This window comes from Prunus avium, chromosome 4 (assembly GCF_965620075.1).
Source record: "Prunus avium chromosome 4, drPruAviu1.hap1.1, whole genome shotgun sequence".
Taxonomy (NCBI): domain Eukaryota; kingdom Viridiplantae; phylum Streptophyta; class Magnoliopsida; order Rosales; family Rosaceae; genus Prunus; species Prunus avium.
In genome coordinates, this window is record NC_142287.1 from 15023494 (window position 1) to 15046311 (window position 22818).

The following is a 22818-nucleotide window of genomic DNA, read 5'->3' on the forward strand; positions in this document are numbered from 1 at the left end:
AAGTGATGAAAGATATTGCAACTTTACCTGGGGCAGAGCGTGGTAGCAAGTTGTGGTGGTTTGCAACTAAACTGTTTCGTGCTCAAGAGAAGAGAGAGAGATGTTTGTTATCATGGAAGATCCTAACCTCAAGCTTCAATTTCTTAATCATGAGTTTGCTGAAGGATAGAATTTGCTAGTTTGGTGACTTTAATTTATGTTTTGTTTTTGTGTTGTTAATTTTTTTGTGTTGGATGATCTTTTATTTGAATTTGTGATTGATATTTGAATTCTTGTCATCATATTTTATGTTATATAAACATGCATGCATAGTGAAAATGACTTTTGAAGGAAATAAACATATTTACAGGCTATTTTAGAACATGTCCATTCCAGAAGATGAGGAGGAGATCAACCTAATTATATGTGTCACTGCCCATCTTATTGAACTTTATTACATGAAATATATTCATAAGACCCCATGTATGAATGACCATCATACAGGAAATATTTGGTTGATGGGAGTGTTACAAGGAAATGAAAGTCGTTGCCATAATATGTTCTGGATGGACAAATATATATTTATAAGATTGTGTGATGAATTGCAAAATAATTATGGATTAAAGGGTTCAAGAAGAATGAGTGATGCTGAGATGTTAGGGATGTTCTTGAACATCTTAGGACATAGTTCTGCAAATAGGCAAGCATAGGATCGCTTTCAACATTCTGGTGAGACTGTGAGCAGATATTTTAGTAACTTACTTGATATTGTATGTCGTTTGGCTGTGGATGTAATTAAACCATTGGAAAATGCGTTTAACAACACTCCAAAGGAAATCCTACAAGATTCTAGATATATGCCTCATTTCAAGGTAACTATTGCATCTGCTACTCTTAAATATTTGTCTTTGTTTTATTATGTTATAATTAATATTATGTTTGTCTTTTTATCACTTGTAGGATTGTATTGGTGCTATAGATGGTGTTCATGTGCAAGCCATAGTATCTCCTTCTAATCAAATACCATTTATTGGTAGAAAAGGGATACCTACCCAAAATGTGATGGATGCATGCAATTTTGACACGCAATTTATATTTGCATGTGCCGGATGGGAAGGCACGACCCATGACACAAGGATAATTTTATCGGCTTTACGTGATCAGAGTTTGAATTTTCCTAAACCTCCAAATGGTACTATTTCTATCTAAAGAAAAAATTCATACAATTTATATTTAAGTTTTTTACATTGTGAATAATCAATTAAATTTCTTTTTTAGGAAAATATTATCGAGTCGATGCGGGATACCCACAAATGAGAAGCTACTTAGAACCATATAAAGGTGAAAGATATCATCTTCCAGATTTTCGCAGGGGTGTTCAACCGATGGGTCATAAAGAGGTATTCAATCATGCACACTCTTCCCTTAGAAGTGTTATTGAACGCACTTTTGGAGTATGGAAAAAGAGATGGAGTATTTTACGAGACATGCCTAGTTATCCTTTTGCAAAACAAGTAAAAATCGTTATTGCAAACATGGCACTTCATAACTATATAAGAAGACATGTCAAACGTGATTGTCATTTTGATGAAAGTGAAAATGACCTAAATGGTATTCAATGTGAAGAGATTGAGATAGAGGTTGATGCACAACAAGAAGATGATCCTGCAACACAAGAAATTAAGGCATTAAGAAATCATATAGCCGCAAGTTTAATGAGTTCATCTACCTAGAGAATGTATATGATTGCTTGTTTATGACAAGCTTAATTTTTGTTATGACCATATTTTTTACAATATATTTATTTTTAATGGAAACTTTATTTATTTTATAATTAAAATAAAATTAGGGTGTCATGGAAACATATTTAATACCCCCAAAAAAAAAAAGATAAAGTGAAAGTGCTTTTCTTTTTACCAAACACTTGAACAGAAAATTCATTTCAACATAATGCCCTTTTTAGTCATTATACACAGCTCACAGCACTTTCACAAAAAATTTACCAAACACTCATAAACTGATTATTGTACAAACAGCACTTTTAACAAAAAGTTTACCAAACGCCAAACTGCTTTCCCTCACAGCTGATTTCTCTCACAGCAAATCTGATAGCGATTATTTTTACAGCACAGTAATGCCAAACTGGCCCGTAGTACCTGGCGACACGTTGCTTGTAGGAGAAGTTACACATGCTTCCCTGGTTACGAAGTTCTTCGATGAGGTCAAGGTTCAAGGCCAACTATCCGTTGTTTGCTTCGGCATCATATGTAGAGGTTCGGTATGTGCGTTGGCCAATCTCTACCAGGGCGACAGCTTCGGTGCCAAAGGAAAGAGAAAAGGGTGTCTCGCCCGTGGAGGTATGAAAAGTGGTGCGATAAGACCAGAGAACCTCCGGAAGTAATTCTGGCCAGCAACCCTTGGCCGTGTCGAGTTTGGTTTTCAGGATTTTCTTGAAGATTTTGTTCACAGCTTCGACTTGGCTATTAGATTGGGCGTGGGCTAGAGAGGCGAAACAGAGACGAATTTTGAGGTTCAAGCAAAATTGCTTGAATTTTGCGTTGTCTAATTGTCGACCGTTGTTTGTGACAATTGCCTAGGGTATGCTGAAGCGACATACGATATTCTGCCACATGAATGGCTCGATGCGAGTTGCTGTGATGGTAGCTAGCGCTTCAACTTCAGCCCATTTTATAAAATAGTCTACAGCAACAACTGCGTACTTTACCTGGCCTTCGGCCTCTAGCATGGGTCCAATGAGGTCCAGTCCCCATTGGGCGAATGGCCATGGACTTATCATTGTTTTCAATGGTTCGCCCAGGAGCTGTGGAATGTTGGCAAACCGTTGGCATTTGTAGCATTTTTGGGTGAAGGTTTGGGCATCAATGTGGAGTGATGGCCAAAAATACCCCTGCTGAATGGTTGCCACAAATGCCCTCATGGATCCCCCGAAGGACATAGTTACCTTGTTCTGGGGTCAGACACCGAAGGTAGGGGAGACTGAAGCTGTGTTTGTATAGAGTGCCAATAATGATCAAGTATCTGGCGGAGCGATAGCGAACACGTCGCGCTTCAGCAGGATCGACAGGTAATGTCTAGTGTTGTAAGAACTGGAGGATGAGGTCCCTCCATGTGGGGTTGTGGTCAATGGCACAAATGGTTGGTGTTTGGGTGTTTGGGTGTTGGGCTGGTCTAGGAACTCCATGTGGATGTTGCAGCCAATGCCTTGTTCTAGGGCCGAAGCTAACCTTGCCAGAGCATCGGCATGGCTGTTTTCATATCGTGGGATCTGGCTGATGCGATAAGCGTCGAAGGTTGTCAATAGGTGATATGTATGCTGAAGGTATGCCATCATGGAGGTGTCCTTGGTGTTGAAGTCCTGATTGACTTGATGAACGACTAGCTGGGAGTCGCTGAATATTTGGATCTGTTTAGCGCCCATTTCCTTGGCCAACTAGGAGTGCTTCGTATTCGGCGACATTGTTGGAGGCGTGGAATTTAAAGTGGAGGGCGTATTCTAGGACGACTTTGTCTGGAGAGGTGAAGACTAAGCCTGCCCTGCAACCATGGGCGTTTGAGGAACCATCTACATATAGTGTCCATAAGGGCTGATTAAGGTCGAAGTTGCCTTGATTTGAGATGTGGGCGAGGGTCGAGGGAGGAGTAGGTTCGGGTAGGATCAGAGGAGTGGTCGAAGCTTGGGGTTCTGTAAATTTGGAGATAAAGTCGGCAACGGCCTGTCCCTTGGTTGCTGGTCATAGCTTATAGTAAATATCAAATTCATCGAGCTCGATTGCCCACTTAACCAGTTTGCCAGATGTCTCTGGCTTCTGCAACACCTACCTCAGAGGTTGATTGGTGAGGGCGTGAATGGTATGCGCCTGGAAGTAGGGTTGAAGGCGTCTGGCTGAGACTACAAAGGCAAAGGCCATCTTCTCTATGTCTAGGTAACGAGCTTCAGCATCCTGCAATGCCTTACTGATGTAGTGCACAGGATGCTCGACACCATCCATTGGTCGGATTAGCACTGAGCTAACTACTGTGGTGGATACTGAAAAGTACATCGTTAGGATTTCACCAGGCTCAGGTGTCGACAATAGAGGCACCCTACCCATATATTCCTTGAGTTCGGTGAAATCTTTATCGCATTCAGGGGTCCAGGTGATATTACGCTTGTTGCCTTTGAGAGCCTTGAAAAATGGGGCGCAACAGTCAGTAGCCTTGGAGATGAACCTGGTTAGGGTTGCGATGAACCTGGTTTTGACCGTCTTTGGTACCTTCATGTCCAAGATGGCTTGATTTTTTTCTGGATTGGCCTCGATGCCACACTGGCTGATCATGAAACCAAGGAATTTTCCTGATGCTATGCCGAAGGCACACTTCATGGGATTGAGTCGCATGTTGTATTGCTTCAATACTGCGAACATGATAGATAGGTTAGGGATGTGTTGGTCAGATGTGCGACTTTTGACTAGCATGTCATCGACGTAGACTTCCATGGTGTGGCCGATCAATGGGGCAAAGAGGTTGTTCACGAGGCGTTGGTAAGTAGCTCCGAGGTTTTTGAGGCCGAAGGGCATCACCTTGTAACAGTAGAGGCCCCGGTCAATAATGAAGGATATGTGGGCCTGGTCATCGGGGTACATAAAGATCTAGTTGTATCCAGAGTAGGCATCCATGAAGCTAAGAAGAGCGTGGCCTGCTGTGGCATCCACAAGCTGGTCAATCCAAGGTAGAGGGAAGCTATCTTTGGGACAGGCTCAATTGAGGTTGGTGTAGTCTACACACATGCGCCAACCATTCTTAGGTTTGCAGACCATTACCACATTTGCCAACCACGTGGGATAGTCTACTTCCTTAATGAAACCAATACTTCGTAGCTTCTCCACTTTAATCTTCATGGCCTTGTATCTCTCCTAGTCATAGGCACAACGCTTCTGCCAGACGGGTCGGACGACGGGGTTAATGCTTTACCAATGGGAGATGATATCGAGCGATATGCCAGGCAAATCGTTGTAGGACCAAGCAAAGACTTCGGAGTTAAGGCGGAGGAAGACTATGAGGGTGGAGTGAAGGTCGGGTAGAAGGGAGGTGCCAATCTGTACCTGCCGATCCGGGAAGTCATCATGAAGGTAAACAAGTTCAAGGTCTTCCACTGGTTCGGCTTGGAGGGTGACGGATTCTACCCTAGGGTCCTTAGGTCGTTCAGCACCAACTCGAGGAAGGGGTGGGGTTGTGGTTACCGAAAGGGCTTCACGTCGTTGTTGGCGATTGGTGGATTTGACTGCCGAAGTGTAGCAACTTTGGGCACCAAGTTGGTCGCCGCGCACCATGCCCGTGCCATGAATAGTAGGGAACTTCAGCATCAACATGTGTGTGGAAATGAAGACCTTCATTTGTGCCAAAGCGGGGTGTCCAAGAATGACGTTGTAGGCCGTGGGACAATCGACGATAAGGAAGGGAGTGGTGACCGTGGCTCGTTGGGGTGCCGAACCAATAGAGATGGGGAGGTGGATGCTTCCAATGGGTTGGACGACATTTCCAGAAAAGCTCACAAAAGGCATGATGCTTCAGTCAAGAAAGTGATCAAGGACCTGGAATTCGTTGAAGGCCTCTACAAACATGACACTGACCGAGCTGCTGGTGTCGACCAAGATACGCCCAACGTCGAAATTCGAGATGTCTGCTCGAATGATCAGCGGGTCATCATGGGCAAGGTATTAAATGTCAATATTATCGGATTTTTGGGGGGCCGATATTTTCGCAACAAACCATGGTGTTATCGTCAATATATCGATATTTTTATTGATATTATCCTGATAATATCGAGAACGATAATATCAACATTTTTATGAATGATTTGGGCAATATATCGCGATATTATTGATAATATCCCGATAATATCGCGATACGAAACCCAAAAATATTTATATACATGGTTTTTGTGAAAACCATTTTACTCCTTCAACACCTTAACCACCATATCACTTATGTTTTTGTGAAAATATGCTAAAATATTTATATATATACATGGTTTTGTTTTGAATTCTTTTTGCAAGAAACAAATTTTCACATGAGATGAGTAGTAACTACGGTTATACTCATAACCAACCATTTCCCTACCCTTCATATCCCATTCCTGTTGGGATGGAATCAAGTGACTCATGGAAAGAATCCGAGACTCAATCTTCAAATGATTTTGCTTATGGACAACGTCAACCAATCTCGGATCCATATGGGTGGCATGTTAACAATTACATGCAAAACTATTTTGGGGATTTATCATTTGATGACTACTCTTCACAATATACTTACTCTACACATAGAGATGATGAAAATAGTGAAAATTTTGAACCTCATAGGAACTCTATGTGGTACTAAGTCACTCATGTATCTTACCATGCAATGTATAAAGTGTAAAATATTGTAGTAATTCATTATATATAAATGATTATGGTGTGTTTAATCTTCTTTCATTAATTACTACATATTTTCTACACTTACAGTGTTTGCTAGCTCGCTATATAATCAACTTAAATCAGTTAAATCCGTCATGCAATGCATTTCCTTCCAATTTTTTGTGATAAACTAATAGATAATTGACTAAATAAAAATCCTGCAAAGTTTCAATAAAAATTTCCAAGTTCTTACAATTTCCGTGGTTTTTATTCAATTTTTACCAATACCGATAATATCCCGATATTTCCATCGACATTTCCGTGTTTTTGGACTTCCGATATTTCCGATACCATCGATATTTTAAACCTTGATCATGGGGAAAGATGACGCCACGCTTCTCCTCCTCGCTGAAGGTAATCGAGGCCCAGCCTGATTTGGACGTCTTCGGCATGCGCCCATTCTCAGTACTTAAGACTTGATGTGCGTAGGAAGATTGAGCATAATGCTTGATGGAGTTGTTGGATGTTCCAGCCAAGATGGGGTCGCCACTAATAGTGGAGATCATGTTGATCTGGCACTGGTGGGGGTTCGGGGGAGGTGGGAGGTGGGAGGTTGTGGAGATACTTGTCTAATTTTCTTTCATGGATGAGTCCTTCTATGATGTTGCGCAGAGCGATGTAGGATTCCGTATCGTGGCCGTTGAATTGGTGAAAATGGCAGAAGACACCCGTGGGTCATCGAGGTCCACGGGGATGGGGATGGGCTTTGGCCAAAGCTCCAAGATACAGTCCCTGTAGATCTTGGTTGGGGCGTGGGGTCGATCCTTCGGTGGGGAGATGTGGAGAAGCCTCGACTTGGTCGCCTCTGGATGAAGGTGGCCTTTGCCCATGTCCGGCCTAGACTGAATCGAGGCACTATGATGGGAGACAACTGGTTGGTTCAGTTGGGTGTGTTCGACATCCTGGGTGAGGTCCTGCTGGATGAATTGGTGGTGTGTGTTCTCCCAATTACGCTTCAAGGCTCGGCAGTCGTGCTCCAATTCGACAATCTTGGTACGAAGGTGTTCGTAGTTCTCTGTCATTTTTGCGACACTGACACAAAGGCGCTCCACCTCGGCCTGGAGGTACAAATCAGCCGAGGGTTTCTTTCAGGAGGAATCCCCATGAGGGGTATGGTGTTGGGTATCATGGCTAGCTTCACTCAACATAGCGGAGTGTGAGGGGCTAAAGAGACGACGAGGTCAGACGGGGGATGGAGCCAGCGAAACTAGTAGAGAAGTGGGATTCGGAAGTCGTTTCCCACAGACGGCGCCAAGTTGTTGATGCTCTTTTTGGGAGGGTCAACTTAGGTAAATGAGTGTTGGATCTTCAACAGGGAGAGAAAGTTGTGAACCTTCGGCACAGAGGGGTCCTGCAGAAGGAAACAAGAGAGAAGCAGTCATCAAGCTTCGGGCATCGATGTGGTACCTGCCGAAGGCTCTCCGATGCTTAAGTCAACTATATGTGGTAATTTTGGCAGAGTAACAGTAAAGATGAAAAATAGTTACCCCTTTTACTCGGGTACTGTTCCCTATTTATAGGGAAGTGAGAATGAGAGTTTTGCACAAAGTTTTGATGTGAGACTTTGTGCAAACTGTTGTGGAGGTAACATGTGTCCATGGTTCTAGGTTTTGTAGTTGGGAGCTTCGACAGGTGGTTGCCTCTTCAGAAGGGGGGCCTTCCTTTGGTAGGTTAAGAAGGTGATGATGTCATTCGTCTACTAAAGGCTTGTCTGTGTGTCTTTTTGGAGTGTTTCTTTCCTTTGGCAGCTGGCGTATCTAATTAGGTACCAGTTGTCTAAAGCCAAATACGCTTGGTTGATTATGGTGTAAACAGATAGGGTTACACACACTGAGTCTTTGTAATTAGAGCCATAATTGTTGCTCTTCATGTTTAGACAATGAATTCTTTGCATATGTGAGTTAGGTCAATTGGCCAAGGCACTATGTCCAGTGCCCTACACCCGAATTTCATCCCCTCTTTCATTATTAAAGTAGTTTAGAATATTGTAAAAGAAAAAAATGTGTCAATGGGTTCCCACCACAGTGGTGGTAGATTCCCCCTCCCTTCAATGGCACCTAGGATCAAACTCCAGTGGGGTTTATTTCCTACAATGTAACCAAAAATAAAGAAACTCCAGTGAAGTTTCTTTCCTCCAATATAATAAAAAAATAAAGAAGAAAAAAATGTATTATTTTTTTAGATAGGTAAATATTAATATAAGAATATATAACATGAAAATAATAATAAGAAGTGTTAATGGGTGAATTTATACCTAACGGATTAAGACATAATCACACACATAACACAAGTGTTTGAGTGGTTCACCCATAAGGCCATCTCCAACCCAAGGACCTAAACCCAAACTATTGCCCAAAACCTCCCCCAACCCAAGAAAATGGAGGACCCAAAATTTGGGAAAACCCAAATTTGGACCCAAATACCAGTCCACTTATTGCCTGGATCCAAAACTATTTAGTGGAGCCCACTTGCATTTTAAAACAGACCACATGGAAGAAAAACTGACGTGGGCCCTAGCTCTTGAGTGGCTGCTGCTTTTTCTACCACGCCATGTGTCGCGCTCCTATGTAGTTGCCATTGCAACATTTGAATAAGTTGCTGCCTTTTTAAATTTTTTTTTTTTTAATATATACATATAACTTCCAACAGCAACATTTGAATATATATATATATAATTGCTGCCCTTTTTTATTTATTATTTATATACATATAATTTAATGGAATTTTTATGTTGTGTGTTTTTTTTATGTTGTGTGTTTACTTTTGGAATAAAATTAAATTTATAGAATTTCAATTTTTTAAGATCAAATTGTTCAAAAAATTAAATTATGACGTTATTTAAAAAGATTAATGAAGAAAAGTTTTCCATAAAAAAAAAAATTAGACTTAAACCATTTTTAAACAATTTAATAAAGTTGCGGACTTAAAATTTGAGTATAGAGGGTTGGGAGAAAAAACAATTTAGGTCCGGGCAAAATCCAAATAGTCACTTTTTGAAGGGGGGGAATTTGAGTTTAGCCCCTCTTAGGTTGGAGATGGTCTAATGGGGTTACATCCACTATAGTTTATAACTTTGTATTTGTATTTGAATATAAAGATTACATTGTACATGGGAGATATATGAGGAGAGCTCTAGTAGAAGAGAAATCGAGAGCTTGGGAGAGCTTTGGACAGCTATTGGAGAAGTGGCAATTGCCAGCCCTTTGCTTGGAGGTAGTGAGCTCCCTTTGGATTAGACAAGGTTGATTGATAGCTGAGACATTTGCATTCCCCCCTTAATTTAGGGTATTGGGCATTGAGAAGGCATAGGAGTGGGCATAACAAGCTACTCCTTGTTTGGTGGGATGTGATGAATGACAAGCAAGGATTATCCCTTAATTGGTGGGATTTACTTAAAGGTGAGGTGAGGTCAACATGGTGTCAACAACAAGAAGTAATACATACGATATTATGAAAATGTAAACGATAATTCACTGGATTGATTCATATATATATATATATTTAGCCAAGAATAACGGCAATGATGATTTGGATTGAAAGAGAGATTCACCGTTTATACTTGCAAGTTTTATTGAGCCGCGTAAAGCCGCCTGATAATAAGATACCTATCAATCAGCAAGAATATCGTGTCTATTTCTCCCTCTTACATTGACGTACGTTTTCCTCCGATTGAATTCAACTTATATGATGGAAATTAAATCTATATGGCCTTTTTAGCTCCTATGGGAGTTGGCCAATTGTTAAAGCTTGAGATATCGGGGGCATTTGCTGGTGTAAATCTACTGACTGGATTTTGCACAATAACATTGATTTTGAACTTCTGAAGCATTTCATCATGAAACACTATTTTATAAAGTCGGTAATGTAGCTCAACTAAGATGGGTAGGTCTCTTCTCTACCTTGATTTTTTTTTTTTTTTTAGTACCAGTGATAGTCTAAATTACAAAGAAACAACCACGATACCATGGGAGTTCAAACATGAAATCACTAGTCTGTACGTTAAAGCCCTTTTCTACTAGGCTAGACCCGTTGGGTCTCTAATTCTTTTCTGGATGAGCAAAGTATTTTACTTTTTTCTTTTTTAAATATGGGTTCATTTTATATTAAAGCAAGTTATTTACGTACACTAAATTTGCAATTACATTTTAGTTTTTTTTTTCTTTTTTGCTTGACGTAACCCTAGTTAATTAACCTGCAAAGCATCTCCTAGAACAGTCTTTGGATCGGTCTGCAAAGTTTTATTAGGTTGTTTGTTGTGATGTTTCTAAACCACTTCACCAAAAATCTAGACTCTGATGAAGGTTTCTCATAGGCCCTTTAAGTCTAAAGTTTTCCGTAGGTAACCAAACTCCACCAACCAGACACCACGTTCTTTTGGCTCTTGCTTTCCTTCCTCCAACCTCCATTTCTCAGGCTCATCTTGTACATTAATTTCAATTTCTTCTTCTCATCCATTTTCCAGCAGAATATTAGCTGAGCTCAAGAAAATTATGGCAACTTGCTTTAAGCAGCAACCGCAGCCAAGCATGAATAACGGAGATGACTCAGTGATACTCTTTTCAGCCTCAAACTCCCCTGAAGAATCCACCAGCCCTGCCTCTTCTTTCTACCACTCATCTCCACCACCCCACCATTCCAGCAATAACCCAACTTACAAGCTCACAGTACAAAACCTTTCCCACACTTTTCTCCCAATTAAGGGTTTTATAACCACTTCATTTTGTCATCTGGTGCAAAAGAAGCCTAGGCCAGTTAGCATTCTCAAGTCTGTCTCTTTCTCTGCCACAAGTTCTGAAATTCTTGCCATTGTTGGCCCAAGTGGCACTGGAAAATCTACCCTTTTAAGAATAGTATCAGGGAGGGTGAAAGATAATGATTTCGATCCCAAATGCGTCTCGATCAACGATCATCAGATAACTAGTCCTGCTCAATTGCGAAAGATATGTGGATTTGTTGCACAAGAAGATAATCTGCTTCCTCTGCTCACTGTGAAGGAAACTTTGATGTTTACTGCCAAGTTTAGGCTCAAAGGTATTGGTGCAAAAGAGAGGGAGGAGAGGGTAGAGAGGTTAATGCAAGAGCTCCGTCTTGTACATGTCGCAGATAGTTTCATTGGAGATGAAGAGAACAGAGGGATATCTGGTGGAGAGAGGAAAAGGGTATCAATTGGTGTTGATATGATTCATGACCCACCAATTTTGCTCCTTGATGAGCCAACTTCAGGCCTAGACAGCTCATCAGCTCTTCAAGTCATTGAGATGCTTTCTACAATGGCCAAATCAAAGCAAAGAACTGTGGTTTTATCAATACACCAACCCAGCTATAGAATTCTCTATCACATCTCTAGCTTTTTGATCCTCTCTCATGGCTCTGTTGTCCATAACGGTAGCATTGAATTACTCGAAGAAACAATGAGCAAATTGGGACTGCAAATTCCAGTGCAACTTAATGCAATAGAATTTGCCATGGAAATAATACAGACACTGGAAGATTCGTATTCGAGAACTGATCAAATATCTGAGACAGAGAACAAAGAACCATACTCCTACTCATCATGGCCAGAAGAAGAAGTTGTCAGAGATCAACAAGATAGCAGAAAGATTGGTACATATTATTTTTCTAATTTGTATGAGATTATGTTTTTGTGCTCAAGATTTTGGAAGATCATTTATAGAACAAAGCAGCTGTTCTTGGCGAGAACAATGCAAGCTCTTGTAGGAGGATTTGGCTTGGCAAGCGTATACATGAAAGTGAGGAAGGATGAAGAAGGTGTAGCAGAGCGGTTGGGCCTCTTTGCTTTCAGTCTCAGTTTTCTCCTCTCTTCTACAGTTGAGGCGCTACCGATATACCTTCAAGAGCGAAGTGTTTTAATGAAGGAAGCCTCAAGGGGTGCCTATAGAATCTCCTCTTACATGATTGCCAATACCTTTGTCTTCCTACCCTTCTTGTTTGCAGTGGCAATTCTCTTTTCTGTTCCTGTGTATTGGCTAGTAGGACTCAATCCCTCTATTGCTGCCTTTGCTTTTTTCACTTTCGTGGTTTGGCTCATCATTTTGATGGCTAGTTCTCTGGTGCTCTTTTTGAGTGCAGTCTCTCCTGACTTCATATCAGGAAATTCTCTTATCTGCACAGTTCTTGGAGCCTTCTTTCTCTTCTCTGGCTACTTCATTCCGAAAGAGAGCATACCAAAATACTGGCTCTTCATGTACTATGTTTCCCTTTATAGGTATCCGCTGGACACACTGCTGATAAATGAATACTGGAGCATTCGAAGCGAGTGTTTCTCTTGGCATCCTCAAGATTACTCCCACTCAAAATGTTTGCTCACAGGCAATGATGTGTTGAAGAGTAGGGGACTTGACAAGGACACCAGATGGACCAATGTGGGGATCATGTTTGGCTTCTTTGTGCTCTATCGTGTGCTTTGTTGGATAATTCTGTCTCGAAGGGCTTCGAAAACAACAATCTAGCCAGTTAACTTACAGTATCAGATTATTAAGGATCTTTTAACTTCCACATTGTGCTCTAAAATTTAAGGCTGGAGGAAGAATATGCAGAAGAATAGAGAGGGAGAAACAAAACATGTACTGTAGTTCTGTTTAATCTTTCTTCCATGCACAAAATAAGATGATTACATGGCTTCATTCAGGCTCTTTAAATCCCTGCATTCATTCCATTACTAAATTTTAAGAAACGTATTCATAACATTATCCCCCTTAATGTGTCTTACAAGTCTTCTTTCGGCGCTGTAGAAATATTTTACTTTTACTTTAGGAAGCGGCTCTATCTGTGAAAAATGTTCTCCCTCTTTTCTTCTGTAAAAGTTTTAACTCCATTTCAAACATCATTCTCATCCAAACTGCTAGAGAATTCGCTACTGCGTCTAATTTTAAAATCGTATTCAGCTTCAGCTGCTGCTGCAGAGGATTGAGCAACTGATTGTTGCCTCTACGAAGCCTATCCTATATATGTCATCATCTTCTACATAACACGACCACCCCACCCAATCATTATGAGAATAGCCAATCAATTGCAACCAAAAATTTGCAGAATAAATAGTGTTGAAATGAAGATGGTCAAACTATTTATGACGCTAGTTTGTAGGTAGGGTGATTACTAATATAGAACTAGTAAAAACAAAAATGTGTGATGATCGGGATGAAGACGAGGATGCGTTAGTTTGCCTTTTTGTGTTGGTTAATGCTTAGGGTTCTTTTTATATAAAAAAACAGGGCTATGGCTTGGTTCCTTTTTTGTTTTGTTTTGTTTTGTTTTTTTTTTTTTTTGTGTGTGTTAAAAATTGGGTTTGTGCTCAATAATACCGGTGGCAGGGTTTTGAAGCCATGTTTGGTACAATTCGGAATGTTGAAAAGTCCAAATGAGTTTTCTTCTACTCTCTATTTGATGATTGCATAGAATTTTTAAATGACGGAATATAGATCTTCATCATTTATTTTTTTTTCAATTAATAATTTCAGTGTTTGGATTTATATATGTCGAATTTTGTAATTACAGTGAAAAATGAATTCCTACTCAATAAAAATTTTGAAATGTTGCATATTTTGGCATAAATTAAACTCAGAAATCTCGATCCACAATTTTCACAAATTTTTCCACATGTCATTTAATAAGTTACAATGTTAACCAAAAAGAAAAAGTTGCCAAACTGTGGAAATATCAATTTCTCATCTTTAATTTCTAAATTTTAGCTAAATCCCAAGTTATTTTCCTTCATCCAAACGGAGGGCCATAGTTTTGGCTCCATTGATGGGCCTATCTATGGATCATCATTTGGCATGTGGGCCGAAGGGCCAATGTCGATCCTGCCTGATGGTTAGGCATGTTTGACTCGGCCCACTTTAAGGTTGAGTAGGGCTTGGGCTTAGGATTTGAAGCACTCGGCTCGCATGCCCCATCTCAACTAAGCTCACCCACAACCCAACCTGGCCCGATATGTGCCCGCCCTCCAATGCCATTTTTTTTATAGATTTAATTGATGCACTCCCTAACCTCATTTTATACTTAATCAAAATAATGTAATATGTATGATAAACTAATAAACTTCTTATTTTCTTTACACATGTTATAAATTAAGCTAATTTTTTCAATGTTGTCAAAAATTTTGTACAAACAATCAATATATACATTATATCTCTTAGTGCCTCTTTTTTGCCAAGTTTAAATTCAACGGTTCAATAAAGAATTTGAAAGCTTATTTTGGCTTTATTAATTCTAATGGCACTAATTGCTTTAATTTTCATCATGTCAATCCTAGTTTGGGATAGAAGTAACACATTTTCATAAGATTAATTTTTAGGTATAATATTTTTTTTAAAATATATTGGCTATTGGTCTAGGTTTGGTAAAAGAGTTTGGCTATTATATTTTTGTTTTCTTAAGTTATGTAGTAATCTATACTATTGTTTAAGAGAAGAGTCTTTACCCATCACTTTTGACAAAAACTGTGTAACAAAAAGATTTAAAAGACTTAGAAATAAAATAATTTTTTATAAATTTTTTTTTTTTTTTAAAAAGCCAGTCAATTTTCAGACCAACCTGGCTCTGCCCTACCCAATGACGAACATTGTGACGCTCCTTTAAAAAAAATGCTTATTTGTGAAGTGTACAAAAACAAATATATTTTCATAAATATGTACCTACATGTTTAATGCACGAATTTTCTAATAAGGTCCACATGTTATGTTTTTTTAATTGTTTACAATAGGTTTTTTTTTAGTGCTACTAAACGAACCCTAAAATTAACTGAGTACACCCTAACATTGTAAAATTAACTAAATACACCCTATTTAACTACCAAAAATAGTCATTGTACACCCTAATACACTCTATCACACAACACCAAACCCAAATGATGATGATGTAGATAGATCAGTTAAATTAAGAGTGCTGCTAAACAAACCCTAAAATTAACTGAGTACATCCTACCATCAAACTATTTATTGAATTACTAATTTATCCTAATATAAAATGACCAAAAAAGATATTTTGAATTGTGAAACAAATGTAATTTTAATAAGTACACCATACTCACCATATTCAACCCTAATCAAACATAAACAAAAAACCCTACTCCAAAAACTATGTTATTTCCTTTTATTTTACATTAAAAAAGATTTAAAAAAACCTCCAAATATCAAGCGAGTTCATACATGCTTACTTGGAATTGAAACTGGAATTTGGTAATTATGTATTGAAATTCTAAAAAATTGAAGAAGCCCAATTCAATTTGGGTGAAAACTAAGAAAATAAAGATTAAAACTTTTGGGATTTGAGTTGAATAATCTGCTTACCTGGGAAAATATATAGAAACCCTATTCCATTATGTGGTTGAGCGAGGTACATGGGCTAATTCATCCAAACACGAATTAGGGAAAGTGATGCAGAGAGAATTCAAATATAAGGAAAATTAAAAGATAAAACGAAGGAAGGCCCATTTAGTGGTTGAAGGAGAAAAAGCTAGGCACACTGATCATACAAAGATAGGATTTCCTAGGGGTATCCCAACAAGGTCATCACGATACACGCATCCCTAAATTGAACTTTTTATCTTTGTTTTTGTCCGTTCTAATTTAAGATTCGTTAAACACCTGCCTTTGAATCAAAGCTTCTCAGCCATGATATCCAAATAATTTAGAATGCCACTTGACCTTGATAAATATTGTTACCAAATTCGAATAGTATTTATTTCAAACTTGGTTGTATGGATATTTCCCTACCATAAGGCTAGGGTATTTTGGTAATTTATGAGATCGTAGTTTTCTCTTTCTCAATTATGCTTGTTGCTAACTGAACTTGTAAGAATGAGTATGAACGAACCTTGAGTCGGGCGTTTTCATTAAGTGGGTGCCGAAAGGTAGTAAATACATAAGAGGTCTGAGTTATGACTCGAGACCAAGGGTATAAGAAAACATGAGGACCTAGGGTCTAGGTATGTTTACTTATGATAGTATTTGAGGTGGTCAGCATTCCAAGGATGAGGCAAAGGTTTGCTGTAGGTATCGCGGAGTTGATAAGTTCCGAGGCGGCAGACTTTGATAACCTCATAGGGGCCCTCCCATGTTGGTCCCAAGGTACCTTCGGCAGGGTTTTTGGTGGCCAAGGAGACCTTCCTCATGACCCAATCCCCTGCCCTGAATGTGCGAGGTTTGACTCAGAAGTCATAGTAACTGGCAAAGCTTTGCTTGTATGAGAAGTTACGCATGCTGGCTTGGTCACAGAGTTCGTCGATGAGGTCCAAATTCAGGGATAACTATTCGTCATTGGCTTCAGCATCATACGTTGAGGTTCAGTAGGAGGTCGGACAAATTTCTACAGGAACAACGGCCTCAGTGCCGAAGGAAAGGGAAAAAGGTGTCTCTCCTGTAAAGGTACGAAAAGTAGTGCGATATGACCAGAGGACCTCTGGTAACAGTTCAGGCCAGCACCCTTCGCCTTGTCAAGTTTGGTATTGAGCGTCTTCTTGATTATTTTGTTCATAGCCTCGACTTGGTTGTTGCATTGGGGGTGAGCAAGGGATGCGAAACAAAGACGGATCTTGAGATTGGAGCAGAATTGCTTGAATTTGGCGTTGTCGAATTGCCTTCCGTTGTCTGTAACAAGGGCCTGGGGTATGCCAAAGCGACACACGATATTCTACCAAACAAAGGTCTCGATTCGGGCAGCCGTGACGATGGCAAGGGGTTCTACTTCAGGCCACTTTGTGAAATAGTCGACGGCAACCACCGCGTATTTGACCTGGCCCTTTCCCTTCGGCATGGGTCCAATGAGGTCAAGTCCCCATTGGGCGAATGGCCAGGGGCTGACCATTGGAGTCAACAGTTCAGCTTGGAGTTGTGGGATGTTGGCAAACCTTTGGCATTTGTCGCACTTTTGGGTGAATGTTTGGGCGTTAATGTGGAGGGATGGCCTGAAGTAACCCTGCCGAATCGCCTTGTGGGCTAAGGATTGGGCACCTGAATGGTTGCCGCAGATGCCTTCGTGAATTTTCTGAAGGACGTAGTTGCCCTTGTTTAGGGTCAAGCATCGGAGGTATGAGAGGCTGAAACCTCACTTGTATAGTGCGCCGTTGATGACCAAGTGCCTAGCAGAACGATAGCGAACACGGCACACTTTGGTGGGGTCGATGGGTAATTTCTGGTGTTGTAAGAACTGGAGGATGTGATCCATCCAAGTAGGGCTGTGATCGATGGTACAGACAACTGGTGTCCTGGTGCTTAGTTTATCTAGGAACTTCATGTATATTTTGCGTCCATTGCCCTGCTCTAGTGCCGAAGTAAGCCTGGCCAGTGCATCGACGTGGCTATTCTCGGATCGCGGGATCTGACTGATCCTATATGCTTCGAAGGTTTTAAGTAAGAGATGGGCATGCTGGAGGTATGCCGTCATGGAGGTGTCTTTAGCATGGAAGTCCTGGTTGACCTGATGGACCACAAGCTGGGAATCACTGAAGATTTGTATTTGTTGGGCCCCCATTTCCCGGGCCAGCCGAAGGCCATCCAAGAGTGCCTCGTATTTGGCTTCGTTGTTGGAAGCATGGAAGTTAAAGCGAAGAGCGTATTCTAGGGTAACATGGTCTGGAGAGAGAAGGACGAGGCCTGCCCCACACCCTTGAGTATTTGCAGACCTGTCGACGTGGAGTGTCCAGAAGGGCTGGTTGGGTTCGAAACGACCCTCACTAGCTATGTGGACAGGGGTGGGGGTGGTATTGGCTGTGGGGGTGATGACGGGGGTGGCCGAATCCTGGGGTGTTGTAAATTCGGACAGGAAATCAGCGATAGCTTGCCCCTTGGTGGTCGATCGTGGCTTAAAGTGGATATCAAATTCTCTGAGCTCGATAGCCCACTTAACTAGTCTTCCCGATGTCTCCGGCTTCTGTAGTACTTGCTGTAATGGCTGGTTGGTGAGAACATGGATCGTATGGGCCTGAAAGTAGGGTCGGAGGCGTCTGGCCGAAGTAACCAAGGCGAAGGCTAGTTTCTCTTTGTCCAGATATCTAACCTCAGCATCCTGCAGAGCCTTGCTGACGTAGTGGACGGGGTGCTCAGCCCCTTCGTGGGGTAGGATAAGCATGAAGCTAACTGCTGTGTTGGATACTGAGAGATAGAGCATTAAGGTTTCGCCAGGTTAAGGTGTGGACAAGAGGGGTGCCTTGCTCATGTATGCCTTGAGCTCAGTGAAAGCCTTATCACATTCCGGGGTCCAGGTGATGTTGCTTTTATTGCCCTTGAGGGCCTTAAAGAAGGGGGCGCAGCGATCAGTGGCCTTGGAGATGAATCTGGTTAGGGCTGCCACACATCCCGTAAGGCTTTGGATGTCTTTGACCGTTTTGGGCACCTGCATATCCAGGATGGCTTGAATTTTCTTTGGGTTGGCCTCGATGCCACGCTGGCTAATCATGAAGCCGTGGAATTTGCCTGAAGCAACACCGAAGGAGCACTTCGTGGGGTTGAGTCGCATGTTGTGTAGCATCAGTACCTCGAACATAGTGGAGAGGTTGGGGATGTGTTGTTCAGCAGCGCGACTCTTAACTAGCATGTCGTCGACGTAGACCTCCATACTATGGCCAATCAATGGGGTGAAGAGGTGGTTTACGAGGCGTTGGTAAGTAGCTCCAACATTTTTTAGGCCGAAGGTGTAAGACCCGTGTCTTGGGGAATCAAGAACGGTGAGCAATCCCACATCGCTCGGGGAGGGAAAGGTGAAGTGCTTAAATGTGTTGGCACTTCTCTTCCTAACACGAGGCCTTTTGGGAGCTCACTGGCTTCAGAGTCATGGGAACTCCGAAGTTAAGCGAGTTAGGGGCTAGAGCAATCCCAGGATGGGTGACCCACTGGGAAGTTGCTCATGAGCTCCCAGAAACAAAATCATGAGGGCAGAGAGGGGGGCCCAAAGCGGACAATATCGTGCTAGGAGAGTCGGGTCGTGACAAATGGTATCAGAGCTGGACCCCGACTGGAAGTGTGCCAGTGAGGACGCTGGGCCCCAAGGGGGGTGGATTGTAAGACCCATGTCTTGGGGAATCAAGAACCGTGAGCAATCCCACATCGCTCGGGGAGGGAAAGGTGAAGTGCTTAAATGTGTGGGCACTTCTCTTCCTAACACGAGGCCTTTTGGGAGCTCACTGGCTTCGGAGTCATGGAAACTCCGAAGTTAAGCGAGTTAGGGGCTAGAGCAATCCTAGGATGGGTGACCCACTGGGAAGTTGCTTGTGAGCTCCCAAAAACAAAACCATGAGGGCAGATAGGGGGGCCCAAAGCGGACAATATCGTGCTAGGAGAGTCGGGTTGTGACAGAAGGGCATCACCTTATAGCAATATAGCCCCCAATTAGTAATGAAGGATGTGTGGGCTTGGTCTCCATGGTGCATGAAGATCTGGTTGTACTCAGAGTAAGCATCCATGAAGCTAAGAAGGGCATGGCCTGCTGTAGCGTCCACAAGTTGGTCGATTCGGGATAAGAGGAAGCTGTCCTTTGGATAGGCTCAGTTAAGGTTGGTGTAATCGACGCACATTCGCCAACCCTTCTTCGGTTTGCACACCATCACCACGTTGGCCAGCCACGTAGGGTAGTCCATCTCCTTGATGAAACGGATGCTTCGGAATTTCTTCACCTCCGTCCTCATGGCTTCATAGTGCTCCATATCGTATGGGCGACGCTTCTGCTAGACGGGTCGAACGGCAAGATCAATACTGAGCCGATGGGTGATGAGATCGGGCGATCCTAGCATATCGTTGTAGGACCAAGCGAAGACCTCGGAGTTGAGGCGGAGGAAGGCGATAAGGGTAGAGCGAAGGTCAGGGAGAATGGAGGTGCCGATCCGGACCTGCCGATCTGGGCAGTCATCATGAAGACAGATAAGTTCGAGGTCTTCCACTAGTTCGACCTGGGGGGTGACAGAGTCTTCCCTAGGGTCCTCTAGGTGCTCAGTGCCAACTCGAGGAAGAGGTGAGGCTATAGTGACTGAAAAGGCTTCACGTCGTGGTGTGCGATTGGTGGATTTGACTGTCGAGGCATAGCAGCTTCGGGCGCCGAGTTGGTCTCCTCGCAACGTGCATGTGTCGTGAAGAGTGGGGAACTTCAGCAACAACATGTGTGTCAAGATAAAGACCCACATTTGTGCTAGGGCAGGGCGTCCAAGGATGCCATTGTAGGCCGTCAGGCAATCGACGATGAGGAAAGGGGTGGTGACCGTGGCCCCTTGGGGTGCCGAACCAATGGAGATAGGGTGGTGGATACTTCTAATGGGTTGGACAACGTTGCCAGAAAAACTCACAATAGGCGTGATGCTTCAACCCAGCAGGTGATCAGGGACTTGAAGTTCGTTAAAGGCCTCAGCGAACATGACGCTGACGGAGCTACCAGTGTCGACCAGGATACGCCTGACATCAAAGTTTGAGATGGCTGCCCTAATGATTAGCGGATCGTCATAGGGGTAGATGACGCCACGCTCCTCCTCTTCATTGAAGGTGATGGGGGCCCGACCTGTTCTGGAGGTCTTCGGCATGTGCCCATGCTCGATGCTGAAGACTTGATGTGCGTAGGAAGATCGAACATAATGCTTGATGGAGTTGTTTGATGTCCCGGCCAGGGTAGGGCCGCCGCTGATGGTGGAGATCATGTTGATCTGACGTTGATGGGGGTTTGGTGGGGTTGGATGGTGTTGTATTCCTAAAACGACACAAATTAATGTGCAAACAACCAATTAAAAATACCCGCAAGTGCACGAATCTATTGAGGTATAGATTATGTAAGTACGGGGTCGATCCCACGAAGAACTTGTCGGCTTCCTATAAGTTCTAATTTGAGTACATAAAGAACACTTATTTAACACACCACAAATGCACAAATGCAAAATGGAAACTAAAAATGAGTAACGAAGTGTAAAGAAATGAAACAACACAAGAAACCAAAGAAAAATACAAACAGCACTTTCTATCACCCTTTTATCACCTGTGAACAGTGATGTGAACAATGATGACCGGTCGTTTTTGGACAGATTCATGTGCGACCGGTCGCCTGAACAGTAACGACCGGTCGTTTTTTGGCAGATTCGTTTCTCTGTTTTTCCAGTTTCGACCTCTGTCCAATGTTTTGACTTTAATTTTCCAACCGTTTATCCAAATGTCACGTTCTTTATATGGTTGGATTCAGTACAGAAAATGGAAGAATACATTGTGGACCAAAAGTCAAAAACAATTACGAAAACAAACAAAATTCAGTAAATAAGACACACAACGTGTCAAACACACAACTCACACACACATTTGGGGGGGGGGGGGGGGGGGGTTTGGTTTGGTTCAAGTGACCTATTTCTAATGCATGAAAGTAAATGAACTTTGAATTTAAATGAGAATGGCATAGATGAATTATCAAAATGTGAAAGTACCAAGTAACAAACACTAGGGTTTCGGAATCCACCCTAAACAATCCTACTCAAGTTCGTGAATACTCAAATGATGAACTCTAAACGTGTTGATGAAGATGTTCACAATCAAGACCATGGGTCGTGGATCAAGACGCATTGATTCTCTCTAGTATACGTAAAGTGCATGGTTTGTGCTACAATACTTGTGCCCTCCCCATAACCGAACCTAGGTATGGTTCGTACTTCGATTCAATTACAAGGAGAACCCATTAAGTTCAAAGAGAATATGAACATCACAAGAATCCTAATAGCATGGTGTTTACATTAGGCATTCAAGCAACCAATTCACAGGGTCCCAACAACCTCAAGAAGCATGCTTTCAAAGATGGCCAACCAAGGAAAAACATACATCAAGAATAGATTATTTTAGTGAACTGAAACTCATCAACAAAATCTAGAAATTCATACACTCAAGCATCAAAACAATAGAGTAATCATGTTTAGGGCTTCAACCTAAGCCCTAGCTAAATAAGAAGTTACATTGAAACTAAGAAATTACAAGAAACAAATAAAATGAAAGAAACTAAGAACAAAGAGGAGAAAGAGAATGCATCTTCAACCCCTTGGATCCTTGCCTCAAGGCTCCCCAAGGTTCTCTCTAATTGTTATGCCATTCTCCTCTCCCTTTGGTTGCTCATTGCTCTCCTCCTTCTTGCTCTCTAGCTCCCAAAATCTTTGCAAAGTTTGGAATAGATGAATGAAATCCTTCCCCCACGTTCAATAGCCCTTTCATTTCAGATTGCACTCCCTTGCCCATCATTTCCAGCTCATACTTTTAATATAAAAGTCTTGCTTTTGTTAAAGCCTTTGCCTTTGTCCCCTTGCCATGATGGGTTTCTTTTGCTCTTGTCTTCACAAAGATGCTCATTGCTTCAGAAAATATCTCTTAACCAAAGTAATTTCTTGTTACCAAAAGGCATGGTAACAAGTAGAAATGAG

General features: G+C 41.9%; 2 protein-coding genes across 2 annotated transcripts; one reads left to right on the forward strand and one right to left on the reverse strand.

Moving 5' to 3' along the window:
* Nucleotides 1-10718: 10718 nt before the first annotated feature.
* Nucleotides 10719-13143, forward strand: ABCG23 (ABC-2 type transporter family protein). The gene has a single exon (XM_021946832.2). It carries the CDS (start codon nucleotides 10925-10927, stop codon nucleotides 12902-12904), a length of 1980 nt encoding a protein of 659 aa, XP_021802524.2. The 5' UTR covers nucleotides 10719-10924; the 3' UTR covers nucleotides 12905-13143.
* A 4358-nt stretch (nucleotides 13144-17501) lies between these two features.
* On the reverse strand, nucleotides 17502-18563 carry LOC148294878 (uncharacterized). Its single transcript, XM_088252286.1, has one exon. It carries the CDS (start codon nucleotides 18561-18563, stop codon nucleotides 17502-17504), a length of 1062 nt encoding a protein of 353 aa, XP_088108412.1.
* Nucleotides 18564-22818: the final 4255 nt, after the last annotated feature.

Bases quoted from the DNA above. Each gene is read 5' to 3' on its own strand.
- ABCG23 (XM_021946832.2), top strand. From the start codon at position 10,925: ATGGCAACTTGCTTTAAGCAGCAACCGCAGCCAAGCATGAATAACGGA.
- LOC148294878 (XM_088252286.1), bottom strand. From the start codon at position 18,563: ATGCTCTATCTCTCAGTATCCAACACAGCAGTTAGCTTCATGCTTATC.